Raw genomic sequence first — 16,910 nt, forward strand, 5'->3', positions numbered from 1 at the left:
CTGCACACCGCTCAGCGGGCGGCAGCCCCCCCACCCCATCACAGTCAGGGCCCGCACACAGAAGCACCATCGCACTTCAGAACAAGGGCTAAGCTTTCATGCAAAGGAACAGGAGAGCCTGCCGTCACCACATGGAGCCTCAGGCAGACAGTCCCGTAATCCGGCTCCAGGCTCTCCTCTCCCGCATGGGGACAGTAAGCACTACCTTGTTATTATAAAAACTGCGTTCAACTCAAATACACACAATGAATGACACACAGAAATGGCAGGTATCACAGTTCTGACAACTTCCCTCACATACAATTCCGGAATCACAAACATAACTGATATTGGAAAGATAACGGGTGTTCTTCGCAAAGCTTTGAGTATAAAGTGAAAGCTTCAGACAGCAGGTAACATCTGTACACGGCAGACCCACTAAACTAAACACAGGGTGCTGACCGTCCCATGAGAACAGGCAGGCATCAACATAAAAGGTGCCCTGGAGTTGGCAGTGATGAAAGGCACTTATGGACTTTATTTCTTACAATTTTGCCTCAGCATTTCAAACTGAGCGATGCTTCTTTTCAAAAGAAGCCAATCCACTCACTCTTGGTTCTGCACCATCTCGTGATGGGCCTCCCTAACTGGGCCACAGACCAGGGCTGCACCTGCCCGCCTCCATGACACCCCCAGCCTCCCTGCACAGCATCCTGTGCATCCAGCTGGACACAGAGCAGCCTCTGAAATGTCCTGTGGTCGCTCACTGGGGGCTACAGTGCCCGCTCCTGCATGATGACTGGCCGGGCCAGGCCGCCTCTGTGACAGATATTCCATAAAGATTTTTCCATGAGCCAATACATGAAATCAACAGTTTAAGATTATCTCTTGGATTTAAGTGTCTTGATATACCCTATGCTCAGGTTTTAAGAAAACATTAAAAATTTATGACAGGGGTGTGCTCGCTTCGGCAGCACATATACTAAAAATTTATGACCGGGGCACCTGGCTGGCTCAGTCAGTAGAGCGTACGACTCTTGATCTTGGGGTTGTTTGAGCCCCACGTTGGGTGTAGAGATTACTTAAAAAATAAAATCTTTCAAAAAATAAGAAATTTATGACAGATGTTTAACCATCTGAATGTCATATTTTCCATGTAAACCTATTTAAATCTCTTTAAGGAAGAGTCTGTAACTAAGTTAATATATACCACCTAACAAGGCACCACGACAGAGGCTTTGTAGGTTAACAAAAAGTAACCAATCTTGTCCAGCTCTGCTTATTCTCACTTTCTCCACCTGGAATGCCTTTCCCCAACTACCATGAACTCCGCTCACCCTTCCCAGACTTGCTCCCTCAGGAGGACTCTGCCCCCCTCCCTCTGAGCCTCCCATCACTGTCTTCCCCATCAGCATTCTCCACCTGGTCTCACCCGTTCCGGCAGGATCTGCCCTGCACACCTCAACCCTGGTACCATTTCTAGCAGGCCGGGAGAGCAACCTGTCCAGCATGCAAGAAAACAGATGTCCCTGGGGGTGAAGACAAAAGTAATATGCTTGAGCACATGGAAAATTTTATTAAGAGACCTTACTTACAGAGCTATCAGAGAGAGTGAGAACTCTTAAGAATATCAAGTAAACAGAAAAAAAAAAAAAAAGTCGCAACTGTTAAGCTCAAGAAAACAGGGAAACAAAAAGTTGAACAAAAAGGAAATATAATCATGCTACATTAACCGGCTCAAAGGTGAGCAACATTAACAAAGTCAAAACGATTAACCAAATTATGGATCTAAACAAAAATTGTGATACAACTATGTGCGGAAAATGGGAGTTCAAAATGTAACTTTTTCTAAAACTGACCCATCGATGACCCTGCCTCTACACAGATATTGCTGGGAACCGTGGACATAAATGCTAATAGAAACAGCTAACCAGGACTACAGGCACCTCTGGGAGGCAGATGGTGGGTGGAGGGCAGGACAGGAGCCCGCTGTACCTTTCAACATTATTTTACTTTTGAACACATGCTCCTACCACCTCTGATAGAAGTGAAATTTGCAAGTAAGAAAAAGAAACAGAACCTCTAATAGAAGCATTTCAAGCAGGACATAAGTGTTTTCCTCCAACTTTTCAACCACACTACTCCCTTTCCCCCTTCAATAGTCTCTCTCGAAACCCTCAGGAGGCAGGCAGCTGAGGACAGCATGCGTGGTCTGCGGCCTGGCATCACCGCCCACCAGCTCCGTACTCTTGAGAAAGCTACTGTGAGCTCTGACCCTGAGCTTTCCCCACCTGCAACATGAAAACACCCCCACGGACCTCAGGGACCCGGCTGAGATGGTGAGTTAAGTGTGAGGATGACTGTACATACCCTGGATCTAAGGCACCTGGACACAATCCGTCTCACTACTCTCTCCCCCTTCACACCACGGGCCAGGCCGGCTTTCATTCTGACCACGCCCCCACACTGCTCTGAACGCTGCCAGAGCGCCCTCCAAGTCGCCAAACCTCAATCCTCATCATGACCTTTCCTGACGCTTCACAGAGTTGATCCCATCCTCCTCCTGGAACTTTCTTCCCTTCTTCCCATGGTGCCAGTGCTTCTGGTCCTCCTCACACCTGCTCTGTGCCAACCACTGCTCACGTTCGTCCTTGAGCACTCGATGGCAGAGTGGCCCAAGGCTCGGGCTGGCTTGTCTTCTCTGTGCTCACTCCCTCAGTGATCACAGAGTGTCACTGCGTTTTCATTGCCACTTCCAGCTCAGACTTCTCTTCCAAGCTCCGAATGCCTATTTACAACTGCCTACATGACATCTCTACTTGGATCTCTAACAGAATCGCAAACTTAAAATGCCTATGAGTGAGCTCCCCATCTGCCCCTCTACACCAAGTTCCACCCACAGCCTTCCCCCCATCTAGTTGCCCAGGCCAAGAGCCTTCTAGTCAACTCAACTCCTCCCTCTGTCCTCACACCCCTTATCCAATCTGTCAGCAAACCCTACTGATTCTACCTTTGAAATACATCCAGGGCCCAACTGCTTCTCACCACCTCCAGTTTTCCTGCTCCAGTCCAAGCCTCCACTGCTGCACCTGGCTCCCTCAATGGCCTGCCGACAGGTCTCTTGGTTGTCCTCTACCTTCCCCCACCGCCGGTGTCTATTCCCCACACGCCAGCTTTCCAAAGCTCAGTCGCATCTCGGGGCTGAACACCGAGGGACAGCTGCCCCCGCAGCCGACAGCCAGCACGCCTGACCCTAGTGACTCTTTGTTTCGATAAACAGCTCCAGACCCTCAGAGTTCAATCTATGTCAATTGTTCTCAGCTGCCCTGATGCTAAAAAAGCCATCTTTATTCACAAAATGGGGGTTTTCAGACGGGTCTCCAGGCAACCTTCCTTTCTATCTACTGCCTCCCCACACCCCATTCCCTGAAAATAATCTCCATACGTATTCCAGCAATTCAACTCCTCCAAAACTTTTCTTTGCTTTCCTAGAATTCTGGTTGTAAAACACCTCCATCCCAAGTTTCTGCCTTATAATGCAACACCCCAAAACAAATCAAGAACCAAGAACCTGATCCATCCTACAGGGGCTCAAGGGGACCAGGGCACTCAGGTATATCAAGGGACCCAGATCTCAGCAGATCATTAAGCTGATGCTGTACAAAGCCAGGCTGACTCATGTGGCCTCACCATTTGTCCAGAATTGGGGGGAAACAATTACAGAAACACTGGTTATAAGGTTATTTTCCTGGGTTTACATATTTTCAAACAGGGGTGGAGGGGAGGGGAGTGCCAAACTAGAAGCAGCAGATTATATCCCAGTGCTCAAAGTTCCAGTGAGCCATGAACGGGCTCTCAGTTCCCTGTAAGGCCTTCATTCCACTGCACACCACATTAAGAAGAAAAATTTCTATGTAATTTCTGCTAAATATGAAACGGTCTTGTGCTCTACCAAGATGAACTATTTTTAATAGCTAATGCTGCTGAAAAGTTATACTTGATATTCTCCCTCTTGTTTGGATCCACTAAGAAAAAAGAACTTATTTTGTGGCAAACATTAAATATTCCTTCATCCAGCATTTAGTGAAAACTACCTATGGGCCAAGCAGAAAACATGCAGAGATGAAATAAAGTCTTTGCCCTTGAAGATGCAGAAACAGACTTGTACCCAATAAATATAGCACACTGCTACAGGAAGAAACATGGAATGTGCGGGGCGGGGCGGGGGAGACAGGGGTGTAAACAGCTGGGCGTGGCCTTCTCCAAAAGACAGCATAGTCACACCTGGCAGAGCACACACACAGAGCAGGTGCCTCTCGCAGCCAAGGGTAGAAGGAATTAGAGAAAAGGAGCACAACTTCCAGGCCTTACTTGGAAATTGAAACTGCATGACATAATTTCCCTTCCCTAATACCTAATCCTGGCAGAAACAAAAGTGGGTTTGGGGGAGAAAGGAGAACAAAAGAGGAAAGTGAACTGACCCCCAGAAGGAAATGGAAAAGCAATCCAGGGCCCTGCCCCTTGGAAATCTAACACAAAGACATTTGCCAAAGTCAAATTCAACATAATTATAAATGATCCTGAATTCTGAATCCATGAAGTCTAAGTTCATGAGGCTTTTACCAAAGCAACGTATGGGTAAAATAAAATGTTTACCAATGCTAATACCCCAGGAGAGATTTATGAATCGTCTATCAACTACCTGTCCTCGCTTTGCCACTAGGTCTACCAGAAAGAGCAGTCTTTGGAAACAAGACAAACTGGGATAGAATCTCAATTCTACAACCTCCCAACTGTTGAGGGCAGCACAAGTGCCAAGGTAACAAATTAACAAATCACAAATAACCCAATCTCTGGGGCTCAGTTTTCCTCTCATTAAAGTAGGGAAAATGCCACCGAGTATTAATGGCTAACATTTGTGAATGCTGCGTACATTTCGCATTTGTTACGGCATTTTCACCGCAGCCCTGGGAAAGCGGTCCTGTCAACAGCACCCTTGGTCAGAGGAGAGAGCTAGGTTTAGGTAGTCAGTAAAGAGTTAGAATGGAGAGAAAGCTAGGTTTTGGGAGTTAGTGAAGAGTTAGTAAGTAAGTAGCCAAGCCAACGTCTGAATCCAGAGCCCATAAGGAAAAGACACAAGTAAAACGCACGGGCTCCAAAGCCAGACTGAGTCTGAATCCCAGCTTTGCCCTTTGCTAACTTCGTAACCTTTAACCTGTTTCAGTTTTGCAAATGTGAAACAGGGCAAAGGGTAGCCTCATTCATGGGGTTACCGGGAAGACTCCCTGAGCGGCTGGAACTCCCAGTGTCTGCGGTGCTCGGGCACTCTTCTAGAGCACACGCTGCTCCGTCACCACTATCCCGGACGTTACTGTTACCGCCTGCCTCAAAGCACACGTAAAAGGCACTAAACAACTAATAGTTCTTCCCTCACCTACTGTGCTTTGTTTCTACTGTATGTCAAAGAAACCCTAAGACAGATGAAAGAAAAATCAAAACAAAACAAAAAGCCAAGACACAAATGTAGCAAGAGAATTATACTCACAGTTCCGAAGGCCACGATAACTCTGTGAAGAAATCAAACATCAGTTTAAAGGAAATGCTCCTAGCTTCTCTTTCCTCTTTCCATAGTCCTCCGAGAACCTGACAAGGAGAAACAACACGCGCATATAAGACCCTGAAGTTCTACTGAACTCACCACCTCAGCCACTTCCATCACCTCCCATGCATGCCCACCGGGCAACACCCGGGATGAGGGGTAAAAACAGGGCACCACATCCCTGTCTTCAAACCTACTTTCTGCTTAAAAAATACAAGTGAAGCAATTGAAAACCATTAAAACATATCAAAAATTGTAAACTAGGGCATAGTTGGATAATAAGTGCACGGTACAATGACAGAGCATAGGCATCTATTCCACTGCCTCCCATTAAAATTATACTAAAGAGATATTTTTTAAAAATGTTTTAAACAGGGATGGCTGGGTGGCTCAGTCAGTTAAGCATTTGCCTTTGGCTCAGGTCGTAATCCCGGGGTCCTGGGATCGAGCCCTGCGTCGGGGGCGGGGGGGGGGGTCCCTGCTCAGCGGGGAGTCTGCTTCTCCCTCTCCTCTCCCTCTGCCCCTCCCCGTTTGTGCTCTCTGCTCTCTCTTTCACGCGTGCACGCACTCTCTCTCTCTCAAATAAATATTTTTAAAAATGTCTGAAACAGCACAGGGAGAACTGAAAGGAGAAAAAGGCCAAGATTTTGGAAGCTCTGAGAAAATCTTCTAACATGGAAGATGGAGACCCAAACAATATAAAAGATGGAAGTACAGTAAATGAGTCAGCAGGCACAAGAGAGCCAGATCCTGATTCAGCAGTGGGACACGCTGAGAACCAATTCCCCTTGCACAGCAGTGTCCTGGAAGACCAGCGCAGACAGAACGGGGGTAAAGAAGGCGCAGCCTCAAATACAGAGGAGCTGGGCAAGGCCATGGAAGCTGAAACTAGAACCTCAACACCAGGCACAATGTGACTCCCCCTCACTCTGACAGAAGATTCGGGGGTCATTCCCTGGAAAAAGCAGAGACATCTATGGACTAAAGTCACCCTGCCCAGCTGCACAGAACAGAGCTAGATTTAATGACTGTATATACAGTGAATGGTGAATTCTCCAGCTCCCCTACAACAGACCACACACGCACACCCTTGGCTCCCAGATTCTGAAGTCAGAATTCTACAGGAAAGAGGCGAATATTTCTGGGGAATCTGATCAGCCCCAGAAGACAGACCTAAAGATACTAACACTGAGGACCCCCTAACACATGGCCCCCCAGAATATTCTGATGTAAAAGTCAAAGGGCCCCACCACGTCAGACAGGAGAAGGAAGGAAAAAACCTGAAAGAAACAGAGACTATACAAACTATCAATAATATAGAGGTAAGACAACACTGTGATCAATAAACAAAAAGAGGATGTTCTTCTCGAAGAACAGAAAAAGAGCCCTTGGAAATCTAAAGAACCTTTCTGAAATCAGAAATAATAAACTAAAGAAGAAGGTTAAGTCAAATTGAAGTCATCTCCCTGAACAGATAATAAAAAGACCAAAGAAAGAAAGAAAAAAGGCAGAGGAGGAGGAGCAAAGGAAGGAGGAAGAAAGAAGTATTAAGATAATTACAATCTTCGCCCAGGACAGGCAAGTTCTGGATTATAAAGACTTCCAGAAAAACAAAATAAGGAAACGAAAGGGAGAAAACCTCAGCACAGTAACACCAAAAAGTATTCCCAGAACTGAAAAGTACCAGTTGCCAGATGAAGGGACCCAATGAATATGCAGCACAGTAGATGAAAACCGACCCACACAAAGTATACCATCATGACATTTCAAAAGACTTGGACAAATTTTAAAACTCCTACAAGCTTCTAAAGATGGGAGGGAAAAAAAGTTACATACAAAAGATAAATCAGAATAGCTTCTGAATTCTAAAACAGTAACATGAAAACAAGAAGGCAATGGAGCAATCTTTGAATTTATGAACCAAAATGAATGCCAATACAGAACTCTATACCCAAACTATCAATCAAGTTTGATTCACACATGGTCCCAAAAGGTTTGCCTCCTAAGCATCCTATGTCAGAAAGCCACTGGAGAAAGTCCTCCACCAAAACATGAACATCAACAAAATATGAGCAAGGCATGAGCTTCCATGAAGAAGGGATAAGGGAATCCCCAGGATGAGGATGAAGGGAGATTCCAGAATGGTGTCTGTACACCAGGAGAGAGGGAAACAAGTCCATGTTGGAGTAGCATTGCTCAAGAGGAGGGAATGCCGAAGGCTGTCTTCACCTTGTCCAAAGACGCTGTACCGTCTTTTTAAAGTACTTAACTCTGGGGCGCCTGGGTGGCTCAGTCATTAAGCGTCTGCCTTCAGCTCAGGTCATGATCCCAGGGTCCTGGGATCGAGCCCCGCATTGGGCTCCCTGCTCAGCGGGGAGCCTGCTTCTCCCTCTCCAGCTCCCCCATGCCTGTGTTCCCTCTCTATCTCTATCAAATAAATAAAATCTTTTAAAAAAAAGTAATTAACTCCACCAAAATGAAGAAGTCAGTGAAGAAAGACAAAGACAAAAGTTGCCACAAACATAAAATCCAACTCCGGACAAAAGCCAAAGGATGAGAACAGAGGAACATCCAGGGACAACAAATTTCAGGAGCAGGCAGCTCAGGAAAGAAGAGAACAGAGATCTCCAGGAAATTGTCTGCCAGGAATAAAATGTGAAGAAGAGATGAGTCTATATGACTATACAGAAAAATTACTAAGAGGCTATTGAAAGGTATGGGGAAAATAAACAATAGGTATAAAAAAGGTTAAGAATGTGGGGGCTTGAAGAAAGAAAGAGGACTACCCGTCATATTGCCCTGTGCACATCTCTATCACAGGACTCACCCACTGTACTATCATTTCTCTCTCTCCCTCACTCGGCTGGAAAGACCTTTTGGAGAGGATCATTTCTCATCCAGTTACCACCTTTCAGAATCCAGTACAGTGCCCGTGACAACAGTATACACAAAAGCAAAGGGTTTCTGTTTGTTTTTTGCATTTATTCAGGTATTGAGTATCTACTACACATACCTGCTATCCTTCTAGAGAACTAGAATTCAAAGACATGTTGACCTTGCTTGCCTTTAAAGAGTTTCAACTTTTTTTCACGCCCAAGAAAACAAATATTTATCCTATATCCTCATTCTCCCAAGGATGAAAAGTCCACCAGGGACTTACAGAACTTTAACAGTCCAGCTATCACTAACAGATATGGAACCCCAAGACCTGATGATACTTTCTTGACATTACATGCATCGTGTAATACAAAAAGAGTGCCGGCCTGAGTATGAGGACACGGGGTTTCTAGTACTTTAGAATTACTACTTTTGAAGAAAAGAAAATCCCAACTCCTTGATATGACCTGTCAGGCCCTGAATGATCAAACCCAGTCTGTCTCTCACGCTATCTCCCGTGAATCCCACAAAGCAGCAAAATTAAGCCATTTTCAGTTTACAGAACAATCTGTGCCCTCCCTCACACCTCCTCCACCTGGACCTTCCTCCCCAGGCTAAGCTGGACGCACGTGCGGTGGGAGCCAAGCCCTTCCCCCAGGTGAAACACCTCTCTCCTGTACCCCCTCCTCAGCACTCCTTCACGTGACAGGGGTATCTGTGGAGTGACTGATCAGAATGCCACGCACCACACCAGGCCCTGGGACACACGGCAGCGGACGAGAGAGACACAGCCCTGCCCCAAAGGACTCCCGTGGTGTACCTAACTGTTCAACAAACTAGAGTGCTTGTTAAATCCGGCCTGTCAGTGCCTTCCTGCCCCCAAACAGCAAGATTCTGGGGACAACGACAGCCTCTTTTAGCTATGCAGCCTCAGCACCTCCATGCCAGATAAATAATTAAAGCAGTAGTAAATAAAACCAAAGTGAAGGTCAAAAAGCCCCAGTGGCTGTGGCAGGTGAGTAACATCTGCTCTTTAGAAGGCCTCTTTTTTTTAATGTCACTGTTTAGTTTGTTCATTGCCTCTTTTCTGTTAGGAGTATAAACCTGAAAATGTCATTCAGGGAAATCTTGCAAGTCTGCTGGAACTGGCTTTATTCTCCTTGCTAAGTGCAAAGGCAAGACAGCCCAGTTACTCCCCATGTCTGGTTTCCGCTCACCACTCTATGACCAACAGTGTGCACTGTACTGAACACCAAGACACATAAGCAGAACACATGTACCTGATGCGTGAATGACCTAACGATGAATAAATGAATGTATACACTGGCTCTGAGTGCCTTATAATTGCTGCTCACTTTATTTTCTATTTTAACAAGAATTCAAGCAAATGGCACCATTGCATTTTATCACCACTGGACCTCCTGCATGCCTGCCATTTGAACAGCGGGCAGCTTAGGGCATGCCACATCCAATATGGAACTGATAAAATATAAGCATAAAAATTTGAACTAGTTCAAATATGGCAGGAAACTAGATATTTCCCAAACCCCATAATTAAAATGCTGAAATTCGTTTGCTCCAGACTAAGAAAAATTAAACTTGGCTCATTATACAATGCAATATATTGTCATCTCCTTGAAGATATCTCCAAGATGGATCCTCTCTTTTTGGCATGAGTGGGTACATGTTAAGATACATACACAGAGATGCTCAGGCTGCTCTGAACCCTCTTCCTCTCTAACATGCGAACGAGAATTTTCCACCAGTCACAACACACTCTGAACCTACGCCTCCTGAACATGTAACAAATTCCGCATAATCACTTTGCTTCTAATGTTCTCATTTCAGTGCATGGTCCAACCTGGACAGTCCCTGACACCCGCCTCTCACTCGCCCCAACAACAGTGACAACCTCCATCTGCGGAGGGTGTGGTGTCATAGCATTCTCTCCCAAGTGCTTTACAAGCACTAGCTCCTGAATCCTCACAGCCCCAGCTGATTGCTACTCTTTTCCCATTTTACATATGAGAAAACAAAGTCCAAAAAAAATTAAGACATATTCCAAGGTCACACAGCAAACAAGGGAGAGCACAATCAGGCATTCACACACTAGCTTATCTTAGAATCATGATGCTATTCTGGCTTCCCGTTACCCAGGTATTATTCCTGTTAAAACAATGGGCAAGATTTAGGCTTTCCAAAGCAAACATGACAGAAAATTTCTTTCTAAAATTGAGTAACATTCAACATGACATACTGACAAATCATAAGATATCTGGCTTGAATCAACCATGTAGGCTGAGCCCCTGGCAAAGAAACGGTCTGCTTGATGCTAACTGCCAAATAAAGCCCAAACCCACTATTTCTTAATGCGCAACATCCTAACAATTTAAGTCATCTGTGAAGGTCTCTAATGTCCAAAATGCACAACCACGTCACACAGGTGTCCCTTCCTCTAAGCTCAGTGTACCAGTGGTTTCTGCACTCACACAAGCCGTAACCTGGACTCTGAAAAACACAGGTCACAAGTAACTTTCTGAAAAACCAAAGATACATAAAGACTGTGAACATGATCATGAAAGTTATCTGGACAAAGAAAAGCTTCTTTATGCTTCAAAATAATTTTCTAGCCGAACACATTCTAACACTAGACAGTGGAGCAGCTCACAGGTCACAGGTCACTGCATCCCATTCATCTGTGTGCCAGCATGTGGTACGGGGTCTGCCGTCCAACTGGTAGTAAGCTACTGATGACGTGAATACATTAGGGAAATGAAGAGGCAGTATTACTAATTTCTGAAAACCCAATATTAGGAAAACGACAATAAGTTGCCTGTTCTATATGCAGAGTAAATGGTGAATACAAACTGCTTGCACTTCTTAGACACACTGGTCAAACTCATCAGGGAATGATTAAGATTAGCTTTTAAATCCCCACAACAGAGGGGGGCCTGAGTGGCTCAGTTGGTTAAGCAACTGCCTTCGGCTCAGGTCATGATCCTGGAGTCTCGAGCCCCGCATCGGGCTCCCTGCTCAGGGGGAGTCTGCTTCTCCCTCTGACCCATCCCTATCTCATGCTCTCATTCTCTCAGATAAATAAATAAAATCTTAAAAAAAATAAATTCCCACAACAGAAATAACTACATCATTAGGAACTGCATTTGCTGAACCGCAGGCTGATCCTTCCCTAACTAGCCATGTACTAAGAACTATGTTATATCACATTTATAAGAGTTACGATAATCTCTACTTAACAGATGAGAAAACAGATTTAGAGCTTAAGTAACCTGGTCAACATGCAGGAAACAAGAATCAAATCTGAGAGTCAAAGCAAGACCTGTCCAACACCCATTCTATTAACCACCATTCTGTTCTACACTGTAAATAACATCCCCAGAAAATTCTACTGTGCAAAGGCTTAAAAATGTGAAAGAAACACTATTCTACTCAAATAAATAGGCACAGTTAACATATTCAAGACAAGGCAACCCTTCAATTATATACAAGAGAACTAACGGCTATTACAGTATACTTAAGGATCATTTTGTCTACCTGAGAGAGACACCAAAAGGACCCATGAACCAAATTCATGCAGTACTTAGAAGGAAATCTCCTGCAAGGCCTGGGAGTGGTAACTGCTCAAGAGACACAGTCATGTGGGCATCAATGGCCTAAGTGAAACTGGAGATCATTACCTGTCTAATTGGAAGTAGTTTGCAAAGTAAAGGGTCCCAGATCGAGGTAAGGAAGAGTAAGCACATTCCCTCTTGCCTCTCCTAGAAAGAGCAACTAGAAAAGCTGGACAAGGGGCACCTGGGTGGCTCAGTTGGTTAAGCGTCTGTCTTCGGCTCCGGTCATGCTCCCAGGGTCCTGGGATCGAGCCCCGCATTGGGCTCCATGCTCGGCGGGAAGCCTGTTTCTCCCTCTCCCACACCCCCTGCTTGTGTTCCTGCTCTCACTATCTCTCTCTCTGTCAAATAAATAAACAAAATCTTAAAAAAAAAAAAAAAAAAAAGAAAGGCTGGAGAGAATAACTACAGAAGCTATCTGACCACTCTGAAAAGTAAACTGTAGCAGGTGCATTAGAAAGCAAGACTGGAATTCAAACCACCACCAAATCGGCAGATTTAATACGACGGAAAGTCTCCTAACATAATATCCTAAATGTGGAGGGCACACTCCAAACTTATTCAGCATAGCAAGAACCAGAAACGTATCAACTCCTGTGGGAGAAGAAATTCAACATAAGCCAATACCTAGAAGGAAACAAATATTAGAATCAGCCCACAGGGACTTTAAAACAGCTAGTGTACAAATAATTCCACAAACAAGCATACACACAACATACTCGATATCAGAAATTCTTCTTTTCCTTTCATCTCTTAAACCCACTGGCTCTGGCCCCCACCACTCCACAGAAACGTCTCCTTCTAAGACTTACCAATGACCTCTGCACTGCTCAATCCAACCGTTAGAGCTCAGGTCTCGGCCTTTCCGCAACTGCCAAGAGCTGATCTCCCACTCCCGTTCTCACGATTTCCTTCTTACCCCACAGATGCTCTCTCCTTCCAGAGTCCCCCAGGGCTCTGTCCTTTCTCCTCTCGGCTATGCTTACCTCCCAGGCAAGCTCACTTCAAATGCTCGTTCTACGCTAACAAAGCTACAACTTGTCCCTCCGGCTCAGACCAACCGCCCGGCTGCTGTGTTCACTGTTGTCTACTCTGCACCACAGCCACCACCTCGGCCTTCTGCGCGCCACCAAGGAGAAGGCAAAGCAACCTCTCCCAAAACCCCTTCCTGCTACAACTCAGGGTGGAAGTTAAAGTTAACTAATAAGAGGCAAGATTGGCAAAATGAAAAGAAATATTATTTTCTTCAACTCTGCCACCCCTCCCAATGGTAGTGATGGATTCTAATTCCCTGTATTAAAAACTGTCTAGAACGGCCCGTGTTTTCCTGACCAAACCCTGGCAGGTGTACCCTATGCTGGGACCCACTTCTAGGTCCCTTGGAGAAATGGAGCATCACCAAAGAGAACTGCATAAAACATCCAACACCTCCAAGCCCAGGTGCTGACCCCTCCACAAACCTTCTTACACACAGCCTTCTCCGTTCATGACAACGTCCACCTTCCAACTGCTGGGGCAAGAAACAGCGGGTATCATCCCTGCCTCATCTTCCTCCCACATTCCCCATCCAGTCTTGTCAGCAAGTCATGTTGGTTCTTCCCACAAAACAGGCCCAGACACTGTCCCCTTGCCATCACCTTCACCAACATCATCGTGACATGAGCCACCATCATCACTCACCCAAATGACTACAGTGCTTCGGAACAGGCCTCCCCGCTCCCAGCCCTGCCACCGTAGTGTACGTACACGCTCCCCACAGCGGGCTGGTTCCAAACCTAGATCAGATGGCGTCACTTCTCTGCTCCAAACCCTAAATGGTCCCTCACCTTACATGGACGACAAGGCGTTCATTAAATCATGTTTGACTGAACAGCAGAAGAAATGTGTTGAGAAAAGTAAACTTGCTGAAAATGACTAGCCTTTCGGCAAGAACAGTTACTCCAAGGGGAGGACATCAGGAACAACACTGACAGTCAGTGAAGGAACGAGGCGAAGGACTGAGTGGGTTTCCTTGGTTGCTGCTGAACCAACAGGTGTTACCCACATTGCTCGGCTGTTTGTTCCAGGAGTCGATGGGACCGAAGAAGGGCCTCTGAGAGCAGTCCGTGTGGAACTGCTGGTGAGAACACTTTCAAAGACACTGAGAAAACACTAATTTAATACAACCTGGAATAGAATCTGCTAAGACAGATTATAACCGATGACAGTAAAAATATCTGCAGAGCAGAAAAAGGGTTAGCTGGACAATTTACAAAGATTATGAACTATAAGGTGCTTAAAGTGTTTAAGCTATGGTTATTCAATCTATTATTCATCAGCAGGTGCTCTGTGGAAAGTATTCTAATCCATCATGTGTTACTGAGCCAGTAGCAACAATCAACAGCAAACTTCATGAAAATAGCCTGACTTGTCCTACCTCACAGCAGTTCAATGGTTTGTGCAAGGCTCTGCTGTGACTTCTCAACCTCAGAGCCAAGACTGAAATCTTTCTGAACAAAAAGACCCTCCTTCAGTCATCACTATTACCAAACACACGCTTCTCATGCCGCCAGAAGTCAGAGCAGTGCCTGGCTGACTCAGTCAGAGGAGTGCGCGACTCCTGATCTCAGGGCTGTGAGTTCAAGTCCCATGCTGGGCATAGAGGTTACTTAAAAATAAAAAATAAATAAAATTTTAAAAAGCTAGAGAAGAGAGAAGCAGATTTCTGTCCCTGCACAGATCTGCAGCAGATGTGTTTTCTAAATCAAACTACAGTTCCAGCAACATTTCTCAAACCTCAATGCAAGTACAATGAAAATTCATGTATTTCAAAACCCACTTGATCGTGCTACTGAAGCACTTCCATCAGACCATCAATCGGAAGAGATTAATCTGCACTGTAACGACGTGTGGAAAGGCAAACATCAAAAAGGATCTAGTGGAATTCTATAAATGTCTGCCAAACAATGAATACACTAAACTGAAATGATATGCTTCGGAACTGATATCAGTGTCCAAGAACACCCATAGGCATGAAGACACTGTCAAAGATGACATATGTAAATCTGCCGTGCAGATCAGCACCAAGAGATGAACATATGTAATTGGTTGTGATGATAGGGAACACTAACTTTGAACTCCAGTTAAGAAAAATGTTATCCAATCCTCCCCCTGAAAAAAAATTCCATTCTTATCATTCCATCTAATCAGTATATTATAAAACAACTGTATTATAATATACATATATGCATACTTAATAATTATTCGGAATTGTCAATAAAAATTTTGTAGAAATTCGTGTTCTCTCTTGTTATATAAGTACTTACATAATATCCTTCATTTTGCCTATTAGTCTGCAAAACCTAAAATATCCACCATCCGCCCCCTCACAGAGAAGCCCCCCCCCCCCCCCGATCCCTTTCAGTCAACCTCCCCCGATTTTCCGCACACAGGTACAGCTAAGTCACGTATCACACATCTTTAACTTCTCAGGTGTTTTTTTTTTCTTTTTAACTTAAGTCTGCCATTTCATCTTTATTCCTTATTAGTTGAACTTTGTTGATTTTAGCACTTCGTTACAACCTGTCGAAATATTTTAAAATTCTGGTTCTAAAAATGAACAGTCTCCCAGCATTAACTCCTGATCTTTATTCAAATTCCTGACGACAACATTACGACAGGTGTCAAGTATGACACACTTCTGGAGACATCTTCAATTGTGTGCAGAAATTCTGGTATTTTAGTTTGTGGCAATTACACTACATGTGGTTGCAACCTATCTTCTACCTAAAAGCAGTAATTTCTTGAACTCCCTAGTAATGACAGAAATAATAATATACTTTTTAGGCTTCCTGCAGTAAAGGATTAAGCTTGCCCCAAGAAAGATCTGGCCATTTCCCAGCTCCTGGGAAGTCACCTCTGAGCCCTTGGAGTCTCCTGCCTGATATGGCGGTCTTCGTTTAGCCGGGGGCCTTGGGTCACACCAGACAGTCTATGCTAACAATGTGATTTCTGGTGGAGCCTTGGGCCACACACAACACCAGCTTGATCTCCAGAGGGACTGCAGGCTGAACTCAGCCATGCAGGCAGTGCCTAGGGGCAACCCCCTGATAAATACCCTGGAAGGTGAGCTTCCCTGGCTGGCAGCATCAGTGCTGGGAGAAGTCAGCACCCTGCACTGGGAGAGGACAACTAGAAGCTCATCCTTGGTCTTCCCTGGACTTCGCCTGTGTGCCTTTCCTTCACTGACTTCTGTCTGCATCTCTGCACTGTAATAAACCATAACCATGAGTATAATGGCTTTTCAGACTTCTGTAAATCCTTCTAGTGAACCACGGAACCTGCAGGTAGTCTTGGGGGCCTCCCAAACTCCAGGTCTTGATGATTTACAATGTATTTTCACCAACACTACAGCAGTGTTTCTTCAGCAAGAGGGGATGGTAGTTTAAAATGCAGGTGACTGGCTTCCATATCAGGAACGATAATTCAACATCTCCGTGGGATAATACCAGGCATTTGCTTTTTTTTTTTTTTTTTTTTTTGAGAGGGAAAAAGAGCCAGTCATGAGGGGGTGGGACAGGGCAGGAGACGGAGAGAATCCCAAGCACTGACCACAGACACGGGGCTGGATCTCATGACCCTGAGATCATGACCTAAGCCGAAAACAAGAGTAGGCCGCTTAACTGACTAAGGCACCCAGGCACACCTGTTTGCATTTCTAATATACTCTCCTTGGTGATTCTTACATACACTACTTTCAGGACCACTGACATACCCAAAAGCTTCCTGAGGCAGTGATCGTCCTTTTCTTTTAATTTACTTACTTATCTATTTATGTAAACTCTATT

The 16,910-nt window shown here is 45.0% G+C and overlaps 1 protein-coding gene across 6 annotated transcripts in view; it reads right to left on the reverse strand.

The window, feature by feature from the left end:
- The window catches only part of PTK2 (protein tyrosine kinase 2), a 260,594-nt gene that overhangs the window by 229,379 nt on the left and 14,305 nt on the right, over window positions 1-16,910 (reverse strand). For 5 of the 6 annotated variants that reach the window (XM_035012006.1, XM_035012007.1, XM_035012003.1 and 2 more), the window contains exon 2: window positions 5,525-5,622. Coding sequence is in view for 1 of the 6 variants with exons in the window: in XM_035012011.1 (XP_034867902.1) it covers window positions 1,412-1,490 (79 nt within the window). In the remaining 5 variants the exon portion in view is untranslated. Of the gene's footprint in view, window positions 1-1,411; window positions 2,070-5,524; window positions 5,623-16,910 lie in introns of those variants that run through there. The other variant, XM_035012011.1, reaches the window with a different exon arrangement.

Source organism: Mirounga leonina, unplaced genomic scaffold (genome assembly GCF_011800145.1).
Source record: "Mirounga leonina isolate KUSES-001 unplaced genomic scaffold, KU_Mleo_1.0 Mir_165, whole genome shotgun sequence".
Taxonomy (NCBI): domain Eukaryota; kingdom Metazoa; phylum Chordata; class Mammalia; order Carnivora; family Phocidae; genus Mirounga; species Mirounga leonina.